Source organism: Gigantopelta aegis, chromosome 6, assembly GCF_016097555.1.
Source record: "Gigantopelta aegis isolate Gae_Host chromosome 6, Gae_host_genome, whole genome shotgun sequence".
Lineage (NCBI taxonomy): Eukaryota > Metazoa > Mollusca > Gastropoda > Neomphalida > Peltospiridae > Gigantopelta > Gigantopelta aegis.
The window spans coordinates 55,148,994-55,165,740 of NC_054704.1; the positions used below are offsets into that span (position 1 = coordinate 55,148,994).

The window sequence follows — 16,747 nt, forward strand, 5'->3', positions numbered from 1 at the left end:
ACCTTCTGGTTTGGTTATTCATGAAGACCTTTCTGAAAATTATGCTGCCAAACAGCAGGGGAAAACATGGCTGCATATTGATGCTCACAACAAATAACAGTTTTCACTGAATTTGTGTACTTTTTTGAGGCTGATAACTAGCATGCATACTACCTGATAACTGAGTTGAAGCATGCATACTACAGCATTGTATCTGAAACATTAACACACAACAAACGTGTGTACATGTTCAAAGCTTCCTTGGTAAATAAAACATGTACACTACTACTTAGGAGCTGGATCCCAGTTTAAAAATCAATTCAACGTTTATAACATGCTTTACTACAAGCTGATTTCAATTGTACTTGCGACTGGAATTTCTTTACCAATGCACCAGTAGATGGTATCAGTGGTGAGACCAACCATAGTGTGTGGAGAGAAGTATTAAAAGACAATGTGTGACGAAGACAGCTTTCCAGTTCTAGGAAGTGACAAAGAAACAGAACAAAACAATAACTGTATAACAATAAGCTAAAATAAAAGAACACTTTGCTCATTTCCCAAGCTGCTGGCAAAACTGCCAAAGGTTAACAGACACTGGGAGCCCTCACTTTCCGAAGCCAGTGGCTAAATGTACAATTGCTAGTGCTACAAATTTCAAACTTTTTAAATTCTGGCCAGGATATCAACAGAAACAAAATTCTCCCCAAACCTGGAAAACGTGGACAATGATCAAGTCAAAGAACAGCATACAAACTTGTTAAATGTTAGTCAGGGAAAACATTGAGGAATAGTCTACAGCCTCAACTGAGAAAAATTATGTGCACAGTATTAATTCTGGTTCTTTTGCACTTGCGAGTTTTAAAACCAGGAAGACAATCAACATTTATGCTGGATTGATAACTGATACTGATGAGCACTTCAGAAACTGAAGTCTTTCTTTGTGCAAAATAAAGCAGTAAAAGGATTTTTGGCTTTCCAGACAGAGAGAGAATAAAGCTTGGGTAGAGACAAATTAAGTAATGTAAGTACTCCAAACCCCTTCTATGGACATTCTATACTTTCATTCCGTCTTTGTCACCATTGGGAGAGGTTGTCTGCATCTTGCTCCAGCGTTGAAGACTAGTTAAATGCCTTGTGCGCTTTAAATTTATTAGTTACCACCCGGGACAAGTTGTAAGTCACTAGCTATTATGTTTGCCATTGTTTTCTCTTACAGGCTCCAGTTTAGGCTCGAGATTTCCTTAAAAAACTGTCTACTATTACGTCCTCAGTCTGTCCTTCTTGCTACCTTTTGTTCGTCTGTTTAAACTATTGTAACTTGTTTTTGTCAGTATTAACTCTTAATTATTGTTTTTTAGTAGTGCCAGCTACTATTTAAGACAGTATTGATAGTTGTACTATACTCCTAATCACTTAAAAATAGTTAATTCCTTGTTAAAACATAGTTTACGTTAAAACTTTAATATTTTATTAAAACCACAACTTGACCTTTGCCCGGCCGCCATGACAGAACCTGATTTTGACGTGTCGGAGATAAGTAACGAAAACAATCTTACTGTAAACCATAAAGACACTTCCAACAATGGTAACACTGCAGAAACTAAACCAGTAAATGAAAAAACTCTGTTCAAACAGTTGCAGTGGTGCGACGAGTTGGGCGGTACCCCCAAAATAAAATAAAAACCATTAGATGCCTCCACCCCCTCCATTTACGACTCGGACACCCCCATACCACCACAAGACCAAACGAAAGAAGAAATATCTACCCCCCCACCCCTTACCAGGAGGGAGCCAGGAAGAGACGTGTTAGACTTTTGGTGACCCAAGACAGATGAAGAAGTCGGTGAGTACACTATTCCTACTTCCAACCGCTACAAGCGGTTGGAAGATGACATTTATGATTTTTTTTTAGGTGAAGGTACTTGTAAGAAATGCAAAATAGTTAACAATTATAACAGTTATAATTAAACAATACCAGTATTGCTTCCAACCAATTATGGGAGACACGAGAACTAAAATACCCCCAATTCCCCCACATAATACTAAAACTACTACTAATAATTATAATATGAATAATAATATTAAAATTGGAAAAAAAATATAAAATTGATATGGAAATATTTAAAGGTTTGGTCATTCTACAATGGAACGCTAGAGGCCTGAAATACAGGGGCCATGGAGACGAATTAAAAAATTATGTTAAAGATACTAAACCAGTAATTGATTTAATTTGTGTACAAAAAACCTGCCTTGCCACTGATAATTTAAATAAAACTAAAAATAATAAATATTTTACTATGTTCAATATCCCAGGCTATTTTGGCTTCTTCCACAATACAAGTGGCACTTATGGGGGGGGGGAGGGGGGGAGAGAGAGAATAGCTATATATGTCAGAAATGACCTGTCTTACTCCCGCATCCCGTTACAAGCTACACATACTAATATTGAGGTCTTGGGCGTCACAGTACATGGTGGGACTGAAAACATTAATATTTATAATTTTTATATCCATCCAGGCAGTCTCCAATATAATCTTACTTTACAAAACTACCTGGATTCCCTGTCTGAAAAACATAACACTAAAAAGATTATTGTTGGAGATTTTAACTGTCGTAATACTCTTTGGGGCTCCAACAATACTGATAAACAATGGACCATCGTAGAAAAATTTATGGAAGAATCCCAAGTAACTTGTATTAATGATGGTACCCCGACATTTTATTCAGATTCTTACCACTGCTGGACGTGGCTTGACCTTACCATGGTGTCAGACGGGATGGCCCCTAAATGTGAGTGGCAGGTCATGAACGACTTTAATAGCGACCACCTCCCCATAATCACCTACTACAATCTTAATGGGTCATGGAGGGAACCGGTAAAAGCAAAAGATAAATGGAACTTTAATAAAGCAGACTGGCCAGGTTTCTTCCAATTATGTTCTAAACTTAACCCAAATGATATTAGAAGTAAAAATATAGACACTTTTAATACAAATTTAACAGATAGTGTTATTAAAATAGCTAATAAAACTATTCCGATTTCCAACTCTAAAATTAAATATAATTCAGTTCCTTGGTGGAGAGATGAACTTGCTAAACTTACTAAACATAGAAATAAAATGCGTAAAACTTATCAAAAAGATAAGACTAAAGATAATTTTAATAATTTTAAAGAAAGTAAATTTAAAGCTACTCAAGGTACCGTATATTGCCGTGTATTAGCCGACTTTTGAAGTCTAGAAACACTTTCCAAAAGAAGAGAGTCGGCTAATACACGGAGGCAACAAATTGGAGCATAAAATTCCGATCGACAATACTCCCAACCGTGACTTATAAATTTTTATCAGACCCTTAGCCTTTCACAGATTATGTAACAATAATTTGTGCACAGTATAAATAAAACACCCCATCATGCAATATTATGCAGTTTTTTGTTCTTGAATGCATTATAAGTTTGATGAATAATAATAAAAAATTGCTTGTTTTATTGTCATTTCAATGGTAAAAATGAATTCTTTCCAACTGTCCATCTTTGTTTGACCTGTGCTGGGACCAGTCTTTCATATAGCAAATTTAAGATACAAAACGGTGTTTTTTCTTTAAACAAGTATTATATTTCTAATATTATTGTTTTGTTGGGAGGGTGCATTAAACTGTAAAGCCGCACACCCTAGTTCCATCCAGCGAAAATAAATTATAATTTGGTTAATCTACAAACCTGTAACACACTTAGATCACGTTTTTATCAAATGGAGTGAAAAAGCAGGTTTTATATCGATAAATACCATGGGAATCCCCATGTCCCAATTGCTTGAAATAATTTTGAAAGTTAGTATTCTGATGTCACCGGTAGATGTCGCTCGAAGCACAACAATGCCTACAATGCCTACGTCACGACAAATTTCACAGACTTGGGGTGCGTTTCTTTCACCTCTCCTGGACATGTTCCAAATGTTCTGTCCTGGTTGTATCCCCTCTCCAGATATCGTAAGACTTAGCAAAATTATTGGTTTTAAGGGTTTTTAACGTTTTGTATTGAGACACTTACTTGTCTGAACTTTATTGTTACTGAAAATGTTCACGAACTGTGAAGGAAAATCTCACAAATGAACAACAACAAATCGGATGGTGATTGCGTGAACCGTGCATGAAAAAACAAACCGAACCAAAATGATAACGGTCACGTGGTATACCAACATCTGTGACATTGAAATGGAAATATCCCCTCTAAAAATAGATTAGACCTTGTCTGCTCAACGTTTTTTTCTCAAACGCGCGTGTGTTTTTAAGAAATACGAAAAATGTATTTTGTGGTATTACAAACACCAGGATTACCAGGATTACCAAAAAACACTTCAGGTGAATGGAAATGTATATTCTAAATAATAAACGGTAAGTAAAGTGCAATTTTATTTGTGAAAAAATGGGTTTAATAGCGAAAAACAACGCCATAATGGTTAACAACTAGCCGTAACTAGGGTGTGTCCCTTTAACATTACCGACTGAAAAAACATAACATGAATTTCAGGACGATAATTACTCCCACTATTGTCACATGACCATACCATATACAGTGAACTGCAGTCACGGACCGCATGATCTTTTGTTTTTGTGTGTGTGGTGGGGGATTAAATGTGCCTCAATGATTTTACTTTTTGCTGTCCAGTGAATAAATTAGTTACTTGTGTGCAGTGATACAGCTTGAATTATTTATTTTTCAGTTATGCTCTATCAGTCCTAAATTATTTTTCACGGCATGGTAGATCGCGATTACCGTGTTTGTAATAATTAAAGGGAAAACAAATATAATCATTATGAACAAGAAAAGCACAAGTCTGTTTGTTGACAGTATTATTGAAATCGATATAACATACAGCTTGACAAATGATGACTTCGGCTTATACACAAGGCCGATGATTTTGTACTAGATATTTAGGGTCAAACTAAGAGGTCGGCTTATCCAAGGAGTCGGCTAATACACGGCAATATACGGTATACTTAAAGCCAAAAAAGAATCTTGGGTTAATTTTTTTTCATCACTCAATAATAAAAACAATAGTAAAGATGTTTGGTCAAAGATCAAACGCATTCAGGGGAAATCAGTTCCTAAATCTTCACTTCTCAGCTCTAATAAATTATATACTAATAATCAACAAAAAGCCACTATTTTTGGACACACATTCCAAAAAATTTCAAGTAATAGTAATTTTCCTTTAAATTTTTCTCAACGTAAAGACCACTTAGAAAATAAATTCAAAATTCCCCTGGATGCTAAATTCCCCAGTACTACTACTAAATAAAATTTACCATTTACTATTCAGAAAATGGTTGAGGCTTTTACTCATAGGAAAGGCACCTCCCCAGGACCCGATAAATTTAACTACCTATTTTTTAAGAATATGCCTAAATTCATCCTCAACCTTTTTCTAGAATTATATAATATGATTTGGAAACAGGGCTACCTTCCCCTTGCATGGAAGCATGCTGAAGTTTTTAGCCTCCCCAAGAAGGGGAAGAATTTAACTAACCCCTCTAATTATCACCCTATTTCCTTAACCTCTAGTATTTGCAAAACCATGGAGAGTTTGGTTAACTTCAGACTCAGCTTTTATTTAGAAAGTAACCATCTTTTGACCTGTTTTCAGAGTGGATTTAGAAAAAACCACTCTACTACCGACCACTTATTTAGGCTTCAATCAGAAATTTCTAATGCTTTTAGTTTTGGTGATAAAGTGGTCGGAATATTTGTTGATCTGGAGAAGGCCTACGACATGGTTTGGCGTCATGGCTTACTAATTAAAGTGTATGACATGGGTATTAAGGGACCCATGTTTACATTTATTGAACGTTTTATAGCTAACAGAACTTTTTCTGTTAACGTAGCAGAATCTTTTTCTGATGTCCTGGAGCTAGAAAACGGTATTCCCCAAGGATCAGTCATAGCCCCAACACTTTTCAGCATTTTTATTAATGATCTGGCCTCGGTCTTGCCTAACTCGTCTAGGAAAGACACTAAGCTAAGTATAGGACAACTTTTTGGCGATCTGGAAAGTGTATAGTAAAAATTTAAATAGATATTCAAAAAGACATAGATAAACTGCAAAATTGGGCCGACTCCTTGGGGGTGACCATATCTAAATCTAAGTCCTCTGCTATGTTATTTTCAACTAACCATTTAGCTAGAACTCATAAACTAAACCATAAACTAGATAACTCTCTTATCCCACAAGTAACAACTGATAAGTTTCTGGGGGTTACCTTTGACCAATCACTTTCTTTTGTTAAACACATAAATGAGGTAGTTAATATTTGTAATAATTATATTAACTTATTTAGGGTTTTGTCAGCCACCACTTGGGGGGCTGACAGACACACTTTATTAATGATCTCTGAAGCCTTAATAGTCTCCAGACTCCAGTATGGTGCTCAGGCCTTCTGCTGTGCTTCTCCAACGCAGCTGAATAGACTGGAAACAGTCTACAACAAGGTGCTGAGAACCATAATGAAAGTTTCTCCTGGTACCCCGAATGACAGTCTGCGTGTTGAACTCAATATCCTCCCCCTCAATGTTAGGCGCACCCAATTCTGTCTTAGACATTGGTTCAAAGCCAAAAACTTAGTACCCACAAATCCAGTCGCGGTTATGAAGCCTAATAACGACTTATATTTACATATAGACATTAACTCTGCTATTAATTTTAATAATAGAATGGCTTTTAACCTAGAACTCTTGGATCTAAGCCCTGATAAACTAACTTTCTCTTTGGAGCCACCGTGGTTAATTAAACCCCTCAATATTTCATTACTCTTAAGAAATGAGACCTTGAAAACTGAATTTAACCCCTTTAAGAACATCTTATTTAGAGCTGCCTTAAATGATTTTTATGCTGACCATATTCATATCTATACAGATGGCTCCAAAGACACTGACACGGGTAAAGCCGGTATGGCATTCTATGCCATGCCGGGCTTACCCACTTCACTTGTTTCCTGTCAAGCCAGAATTACCGACCATGTCTCTGTTTTTACCACAGAACTGGTCGCTATTTATTCTGCTTTTAAATGGATACTATCGGTTTCTAATAAATACCCTGCACCTCAAAACATTCTTATTCTGTCTGACTCCTTGAGCTCCTTACAAGCTCTTCAGAATCTTAAATTCAAGAGTTCATATCTTATTAAACAAATTATCAACATTATTAACTATTAATGATAAAGGTTACTATATTGTTTTGGAGTGGGTTCCTGCCCATGTCGGCACGCAGATTATCTTGCTAAAAAAGCACTCTTACATAATAAAATTGATATTAATATTAATGTTAATTTTCATGAAATTATGGCCATAGCACAAAAATTTACTTAAATTTTGGCAGAGTGGGATAACAAAACAAGACTATGGCATTATTTAATTAAACCTAAAGTCAACTCTAAAAAACTCACTTATTCAAATCCTAAAACTGAAAATATTACTAGGCTTCGTTTGGGGGTGGTATATGGACTGAACGACAGCAAACACAGAATAAAAAAAAGCCCTACTGCTATGTGTACGGTATGCAATAAACTAGACAACGTAAGACACTACTTGTTCTATTGCACTAAATTTAATCATGAAAGAACCACCCTAAAAAATTTAATTACAGATCTTAATATTAAATTTAATCCGGTTAATTTATTTAATTCACCCCTTGTCCATAAACAAATAGTGGAACAGGCCATTATGACATTTGTAGATAATACTAAGATTGCAATATAAATTAGATATGAAGTATAATCTATATTAATCATTATAATTAATATATAAATTTATATATCGGACGGCCTGAGGATGCAATTTTGTGTCAAATTATATTTTAACTGAGGAGCCGTATTAATTATACATAATTAACTATTACGATGGCTACTCAGTGGCTGGTGGCCGCCCGAGTCCCCGGTGGTGATCACTCCTTCGACGCTACCCTCCCATGGGACAATGACTAACCACATTTTAACCATTTTATTATTTATTAACCAAATTATATGTTTTATATATTTTTACTTTTAATCTAGGTTGACAGACATATTATACAGACACAATATGGGATGTATTCACCCACACCCAAATCTAGCTTCTGGCTGGAGAAATGAATTCTAATGCCTTCCTTTTTTCCAACACTTTAGGACTTTCCAAAGGAATCCAATTCCAGCCAATAACATCTCTAGCTTTTTTAGTGTCTACAAGTCGGTCCGCGTACCACTTGGTATTATTACTTTTTTGTCAGGTAAGCCTAGTGTTAGATTGTCTGTGTGAGTGTAAGAAATGTCACCATGGCCTGGTGGCGCATACACCTGGCAGTGTTTGCTCCTTCCGCCATTGGTGAAGGGTGTGTTTGTTTTTGAATGCAGTGTTTTAGTATTAGAAGATAGGAAGGCTACTTGCATGTAGATGCAATTACCGCTTCCTTTATTTAATATTATATATGTGTTTTTCTTTTAATTTTTAAATTTAGATTGTAATAAATGTTAGTGTTTCCTTCTTCTTAGCAGATTTTAGATTGTGACTATTTTAATATACATGTATATTACTCTCTTTTTTATCGTGAAATAGGTTTTAACAGGCTATTAACTTGATTGGTCATCTACTAAGAAACTGAAAAAAAGAAGAAACCTGGCCGATATTCGGGGGTACCCACTTAACGATTAGTGGTTACCTGGGTGAAACCGAGGCTTATATAGCAATGACTTTGTCATCCATTTAGGTGACGCATCCCTTTGGGATGTGATGCACACGAATGCTTGAGGAATTCTTTCGACGGCTCAATATCGGGCCGATCTTCAACTCTACAACTATACGTTTCTACCAACACTCCGGACAGCGCCTGGCAGGCTTTACATTACCATTCATCACTCCCTTCCTATCATTCCCTCCCTTCCTACCCGTATATCATTATCATCCTAAATATTGCCTCCTCTTGCTGTATGGATAACTTGGGGGTGGGCGGGATGGGGGGGGGGGAACGATGCCGTGGTAGGGTGCTATTTCGGTGCGGTAGGGCGTAGGCGGTTTCGACCGATAGAATGCCTGTTAGGAGGCCTCCCTCCCCCGGAACCTCCACCCCGTGGAAATCCGGACCAGCTAAACTGGGCTACCCACCTGTTTAAGTGCTGACCAGATTGGGCACAACGCTCCCCCCTTTGCAAATCCTTATTCCTCCAGGGCTTAAAGGTATAATTGTATAGTAAAGTAATATTAAATATATTAGTTTTTTGTTAAATTATTTTTAGACTAGCCCGACTGAAAAATTGCACCATCTAATTATTAAATTTAAAATCATAACCTGAACTATTAAATACTGATTTATGGTGCCTTAAAAAAATTTTAAATTAATTTAAATTAAGTTAAAAATTTCTTAAATCTTTAAAGCCCTACTATATATTTTCGGCCTTTATTTTGGTCATACCATATTAATACAAAATTACTCCCCTTCATTTTAAATTCCCTCCCCCCCCCCACCTCCTGCCCCGGAATTAGTCACTGGCGAAGTCAGAGGCTAAGTCCGGGGTGGGCGTGCCTGAACCTCTGTGGATATGGGCACGTAAATAGAGTTCCCATCCCTTCTATGGATAATCAGTAAAGATACATATTCCTTCAGAGTGTAGAAGTGATGGAATGAACTTACAAAAAACCTGGATTTTTATGGGGACAATGTATAATATAATATATAGTTATAAAGGCCATCCAAGGAAGCTACTAAGTAAAATATATGTCCATACATTTAACATCTAAACATATTATATGTGCAGTGTCCTTTTTAACCAGACAATATTTTTGGTTTAAGTTAGTTATACTTACATTTGGCCTCGGAATTTGTAGATTTCTGAATTTGGCAATTCGACCTGCAGTTTGTGTGTAAACTTGCTTGCCTCAAAGTCTTCTTGCTATTTAAAAAGAAAAATGTAGATAAATAGATCACATAATTCAACAATTGTGCAATTAAATAATCGTACTTGATTACAGTGGTTTTAAATCTTACACAAGACAATCTCATTGAATATTTAATTAAGATATTTATCAAATTATTTTTCAAAAGGACATTTGAGTGAATTTGGACACAATGCAATGACATGAGGTAAAATTTCAAATAATATAATTTTGTTAAAAAATAATTTTGCCTTTAAAAAAAAAACTCCTTTAATACATGTGAATGTCTCCTGTATATCTAAAATTATGCAACTTTAGTGAAAACAATATTACCATTCCAGGACTTAAAAGTAACTGAAGCAACATTTGATGTCCATTTCTCAACTGACATATTTTGAATGCATGTTTTTAGTCATGTGGATATGCTCAACAATATTATTTCATACAGTATTTAGCTCCAGCGTTTTTATTTATTACAAATAAACATCACAGATCTGAAGACCAAGTCTCAATTCTTGCAAACTCAACTCACCACTAACTTGTAATGATAGTGTACCACTGTTGTCACCATGTGGTAAGTACAATTTATTCAAACACTGGTACATGTAAGCGATCTTTATAATGCATTCATTAAAAAAAGTCAGAGATGTCACAATATTTAACCTCAAATACCATCATAAAAAAAAATAAAAAATAAAAAACCTGAAAAATTATAAAAACAACTCAAATCAGTTCAACTTATTTAATACAACAAAACATTAGATTAATAGAAACAGGTTATACATTAAATGAAACTAAAAACACCCCTTTGGATTTAAAAAAACAAAGAAAGAAAAAAAAAAAACAGAGGGCTATATTCTGCAAACTATTGTACGTACAAATATATGGCAAACAAATGGCATGACATTACTAGTTGCCTATGTATTTGTAATTGAAAAAGGAATTAGAAAGCTCTATTTTTTAAATGGTTTCATTAAATTAGGGTTACATGTACATTAGTTTTTATTAGCAACCGTAAAGATCTCATGGATATCCTTGATTGCTTTTAATTGAACAATCAATCTCCTGCAGACAAAACGATAAAACATATTTTTATAAATGTTTTTTATTACCTTAAACTACCATAATAACGCTTGCCATTCTAACGTATTACCCTCCTGGTGAAGATATAGCGGTGTCATACAAATTTCGTACGCACCACCAGGTGCGTATTACAAACTGTATTTTGATTTGTCAACAGGGAACAGAGTCAATTTCGATTGGTTGGACAGCGACCTTATTAGCATAACGGGACTATTTTTTTCATTCATAATTAATGTCAAGGTCAGTAACATCCACAACTTTTACTACAAATGTCATTCATTAAAAGTTGATGTAAACTGGACCGCGCGAGAAATATTTTTAAATAAAAAATAAAAATAAAAGAATGAATAGAACAATAATTAAACATATTCATTTTATTTATTATGTGGATTTTTGGTCTACAAATTGTTATTGTCAGTTGTGGTTTGTGAATTCATCATTATTAAGGTCTACGACAGTCACTTTTGGGACCCTTGTTTTGGCTTCGTACACAATAAATGAAACATATCCAACGTTAATTTTTTCATATGATATTTGACAAAAGGTAGTTTTTTTATTTTTGAAAACTTAAACTTAATATTTTTTGTAGAATTATGAAAAAGTAAAATATACCGACCTGTAAACAGCGTTGTTTGCTTGTTGTAGAAATTTAACAGGGGTCAAGGTTAGTATACCAGTTTTTATTTTAATGTGGCGATGCATTGTAATAATATAGCTAATTTTGAATTTGAATGACGTCAGAATTCCAATGACGTCACTTTGCACCTCCTTACAATAACCACAAACTGGGTACATGACGTTTCCGTTTTAAGAATGCTGGAAAAAATCGAGTGCAAAACTCCTATTGATATTTTTTTTTCCGAACATTACTGAAGCACCTGAATGTGTTTGAAGAAAATTCTGTGATTGAAAAATTGTACCTTTTACGCAATATGGATTTCAAGTGAAATTACGGTAAGATATGCTATATTTATTGTGTACAAAGAAAGCCAAAACAAGGACGCGAAAAGTGACTGTCGGCAACCTTAAAGTTATAACTTTAGTTTTCCCGTGAACTCAGCTGCTTTTGCAAGCTACACGTTTTTAACTGCAAAAACACTTGTTATTCTCTTATTGGTTGGATTTTTGGTCAACAAATTGTTATTGTCAGTTGTGATTTGTGAATTCATCATTATTAGCATAACCAGTGGGGTAACGGGAACATTTGTTCATTGGGGGCGTTTTGTTAAAATATGGAATTATGCATTAGTTTTACCCATTTGTCACCCAATATGAAAATAAACATATATTGACGCATATACCTTACAGCTTTCTTTAAATTAAAAAATAAAACCCGATGGAAATTTATGGGGAAGTACGTCTACACCACTCCCCTGAAAACATCACTGAGAAGTAGCGGAAGTACAACGAACTATTTCTCAATGCGGCGGTACGTAGTCGTGCACTGGCTAGTTATGCAAATCAATATCCGGTCTTGAAATAGGCTACAAAATTGATTGATTTATTTATTTATTTTTCATAATTTGCGTGATTTAAAGGAGGGTAATAAATAAAATACCACACTCGTTTTCGCTAGATATAATTTTTACGAAACTCGTGAACTTCCCAAACGTATCTGACCTCACTTTCGTTCGGTCAGATACGTTTGGGAAGTTCACGAGTTTCGTAAAAATTATATCTAGCGAAAACGAGTATAGTATTCTATATTTATGTAACTATAGCAGATTAATGAGACAAATACATCCTACTTTACTTACATGATCTTGCAAACAAGAAATAATTTGCCGTTGCTTGAGGTTGTTTTCCCCATCAAGATTAGATGTCTCAATATGACACATGCCCATGGAGTCGCTTGTCTTCAACAACAAAATATCCGCTGGTATTTCTTCATTGCAGGAGAGATGGATAAAATCTCCTGCATAAACTTTGGAAAAAATGGTTCTGATGTATCTTTTTTCCTTCCTGCAAAATGACAATGTGTAATAAATATAATATTGGACATCACAGTATCACTGCATGAATAGGCATGTACATGTACGTGTATATCTACCAAATGTACTAACTGTGCTAAAACATTTATTCAAAGATGTCAACCTACCAGGGTTTTATTTCTAAAATTTGACTTGATGCCATGGATGACTTTGGCTTTGGGAATTTTAATGTCATTTTACAAAAATATTGGGAATTTTCAGTTTCAAGTCAAAAACTTAAAGTTAATATTTAAAAGAGTAATACAATACATATACTTGTAATCTATTCAATTTAATATATTTATTTTGCATTATAAAATGTCATGCATGAGGGTAGGGATGTTTGTCATGTGTTACATATCGTTTTAAAAATATATCTTTTATATAATAATAAAAAACCCATTCAGGTGTGGGCCATTAAATTGGGCTATTTCTCGTTCCAGCCAGTGCACCACAAACTGTATATCAATGGACATGGTATGTGCTATCTTGTCTGTGGGATGGCACATATAAAAGATCCCTTGCTACTAATGGAAAAATGTAGTGGGTCTCCTCCCTAAGATTATGTCACAATTATCAAATGTTTAAAATCCAAGTCGATAATTAATAGATCAATGTGCTCTAGTGATGTTGTTAAACAAAGCAAACAAACAGTATAAATTATAATAGCTTTTACAATTTAGGTATTACACTGAACTCTCACACCTACTCCTAATTAAGTTGTTTATATGCTTGTGCCCTTCATTTTCTTAATTAGTAATTAATAGAGATTGACAAGTCTTGGAGATTATGGGTGCTTATTGCCACAAAAATGAAAGGAATGTGCGACTTCTTGTGACTGACTGCAGCTAACTGGAATATTTGTTACATCTGTTGACACAATTTCTAATAAACAAGAAGTATGGAATCTGCTTTCATGAAGATGCTTGAAAACTGTTTGTAACTGCTTTGATTTATCTGTTAAGATTTATACTTTTCAATATTCTTATGTAGAAGTTACACAATAAAAAAAGACTGGACACCACACATTCCAACATTTTAACATTGCCATAAGAAAGCAATGTCTGAGAAATGTTCGACAAAGTCACTAACCCCCACAAAAGCTTTGGCTAATTAATGCCCTGTATAAACAGTTGATAATTTCCATTAGTGCCGACCAAAAATGCACTAGCCAGGACTGAGAGCTAGTGCATTTGTTGAACCCTCAATGAAAGATTCCACGCTACTTTCACTGTGTGATTGCTTGTCATCTGTGGCCACTTCTGTTGAATCAAAATGTATTGAAAACAACCATCGAGTCTGACTTTACTGGTTGTAATCCGCAATAGTAAGATGGTCATGTTAGTATGGAAATATACGGAAATATTCTAGACTTTAAAATATTGGTCTTTATATTATTAGTGGGGTAGTCTTAGAATCTGAACCAGGTTGGGGCGGGACGTAGCCCAGTGGTACAGCTCTCGCTCGATGTGCTGTCGGTGTGAGATCGATCCCCATCGGTGGCCCCATTGCGCTATTTCTCGTTTCACTATTAATATTACAGAACTTTACACAGTTATGTGTAGACTGTTAAATTGAGTCAAAACATCCCCAAACCAAAACATACCCATTTTTGGTCAAAACGTCCCCCTATCAAAATGTACCATTACTTAGTTTACTATGGTCAAAATGTTCTAATATTTTAATTCATAAATTTTTTTATACTATAATAAAATAATATGTACCAGATTTAAATTTACTATCATAACAATGTTTATTTATAATGATATTAAAGTAAAAAGTAAATAATGAGCAATAGTCCCAAACAGTGTAATACATTATACCCTTACATGATCAGATTAAATTGTTATTATGTAATGTACTTAAATTATGGAATTAAATAGCCAGACTATAATGTTTAGAATAACAGCTTATACTTTTTTTTAAACATATAATATTCAGATATTCCATCATAGATTAACTGACTTTACACATAGTGGATAATAAACAGTTATTATCAAATTATTTCACTCGAGACATAAATTTTATAGTAACTGGTACTGAGTTTGTTATTCTTTTTATTACATGTACCTCAGCCATTTTTTTCTTTCTTTAAGAACCTTCTATTTTCATTATGACTACATTTATATAGAAATGATGTTAACAACTTTACAAACTATTCTGAATATTGCTATGACTTTGTATTTTATTCTGTCAAAACATTTGTAATAAATTGTATTAAAATAGCATTTTATTACAAATTTAACAATAAAAACTATCCATTGCATCCATGGGTGCAATTCGACCAAAAAGTGAATATGTTTTGACCAAAATTGGGTACATTTTGGTTGAGTACATTTTGGTCTGGATACATTTTGACCAGCTCCCTTTTACAACCCATCCAGTTTTCCATGACTAGTAAACCAAAGGCTATATGTGTTGTTTAAAAGTTAGGCTAACAGTAAAATAATTACCAGAATTACCACATTTGGTGGGAAATAAATGCTGATCTAAAACATTTTTCTCTCTCTTTTACATAAAAAGATCAATAAAAATACATCATCATGCCATCAAACACAAAAATGCTATGCCAAATCAGTCACACCCCATTTACCGTTTATATTTGCCAGTCATCCCACAATACTGTAATTTATAACTTGTGGGAATTAACACTAATAAATAGTGTAAGTGCCCCTCTCGAAAAATAAATCATGGCTCCATCAATGTGAAAATATACATACAGGTACCAGTTATTGCACATAGGTATATATACACAAGTACATATAGAAACAAGTATATATTTTAAATGTTAAAAGAATTAAATCATTCCATTATCTTACCTACAAAATATCCGACATGTCTGGTTGTTGATTTTGTTGTCGGAACGATATCTCCTAAAGTCTTCATAAGCATCTTTAACTGCTGTGACTAGCAGCACAAAAACCACTGGTACCATAGCAATTTCTTTGCCAAATGCTTGAACTTCTGGCACCCAGTTCAAACAAACCACAAATATAAAATAAAGATTGGCAAATCTATGAAACTGTTCAAAGAGATTTTTTGGTAAAAATGTCAAGATGGTATATTTAGTAGTTTTAATATTGTTTGTACAATAGCCATAGTTTGGATGATTTTTTTTGTTAATTGGAATATCATCTGGCACCGTGTGATTTGGTACAACAATCCGAAAGTTTGGTCCAGTGTGGCTATTACGTTGAAATATATTACCCATAGTGCAACTGTCTTAACATATACAGGTAAAATTTGCCAAAAGTTAAGAACACATACCAATAATTCACAATACTGAAAAAATGTGAACCTGTTGTCAGAATACCTTTAATTTAAACATTCCTACTTTTAAGCTAATCTAACTTGAACCAAAATACTTGTCAAGACATGATCCATATTGCCTACATAAATTAGTCCAAGGTTCTAGATGATAAAAAAATTTCATCTTAGCACATTAATATTCCTCCAAGAATGTCGAACTGTTACACATCCATTAAACATGATTAGGCAATGCCAATCTTCTGGGGTCAAACTCGAGTTTCACAAATGGTTTGGCTGGCAGGAAGTAACTTTGCAAGCTGTAATGACGTGTATTATTATTTTCACGCTCAAACTGTCGATTTTGTTTATCGTAGACAATTAATTTGTTAAACGTGTGACCAGTAATGTCAGTCTACATATTTCACTATTACCAAGTAAACAAACAAAAATAAATCGGTAATTCCATCTGGTCAATATGATGGCAACGACAAATGTATACACAAAAGCACTCGATCGTCAATAAACTAAGTTTTGTAAATGCATTTTCAATTGGTTGTTCCCGACT

At 34.4% G+C, this 16,747-nt stretch overlaps 1 protein-coding gene across 1 annotated transcript in view; it reads right to left on the reverse strand.

The window, feature by feature from the left end:
• The window catches only part of LOC121376566 (phospholipid-transporting ATPase VA-like), a 54,356-nt gene extending 37,686 nt beyond the window's left edge, over positions 1-16,670 (reverse strand). The window contains exons 1-3 of the mRNA XM_041504480.1: positions 15,753-16,670; positions 12,721-12,925; positions 9,812-9,897 (exon numbers count right to left, since the gene is read on the reverse strand). Of these exons, the coding sequence (XP_041360414.1) occupies positions 9,812-9,897; positions 12,721-12,925; positions 15,753-16,144 (683 nt within the window). The 5' untranslated portion in view covers positions 16,145-16,670. The remainder of the gene's footprint in view (positions 1-9,811; positions 9,898-12,720; positions 12,926-15,752) is intronic.
• Positions 16,671-16,747: the final 77 nt, after the last annotated feature.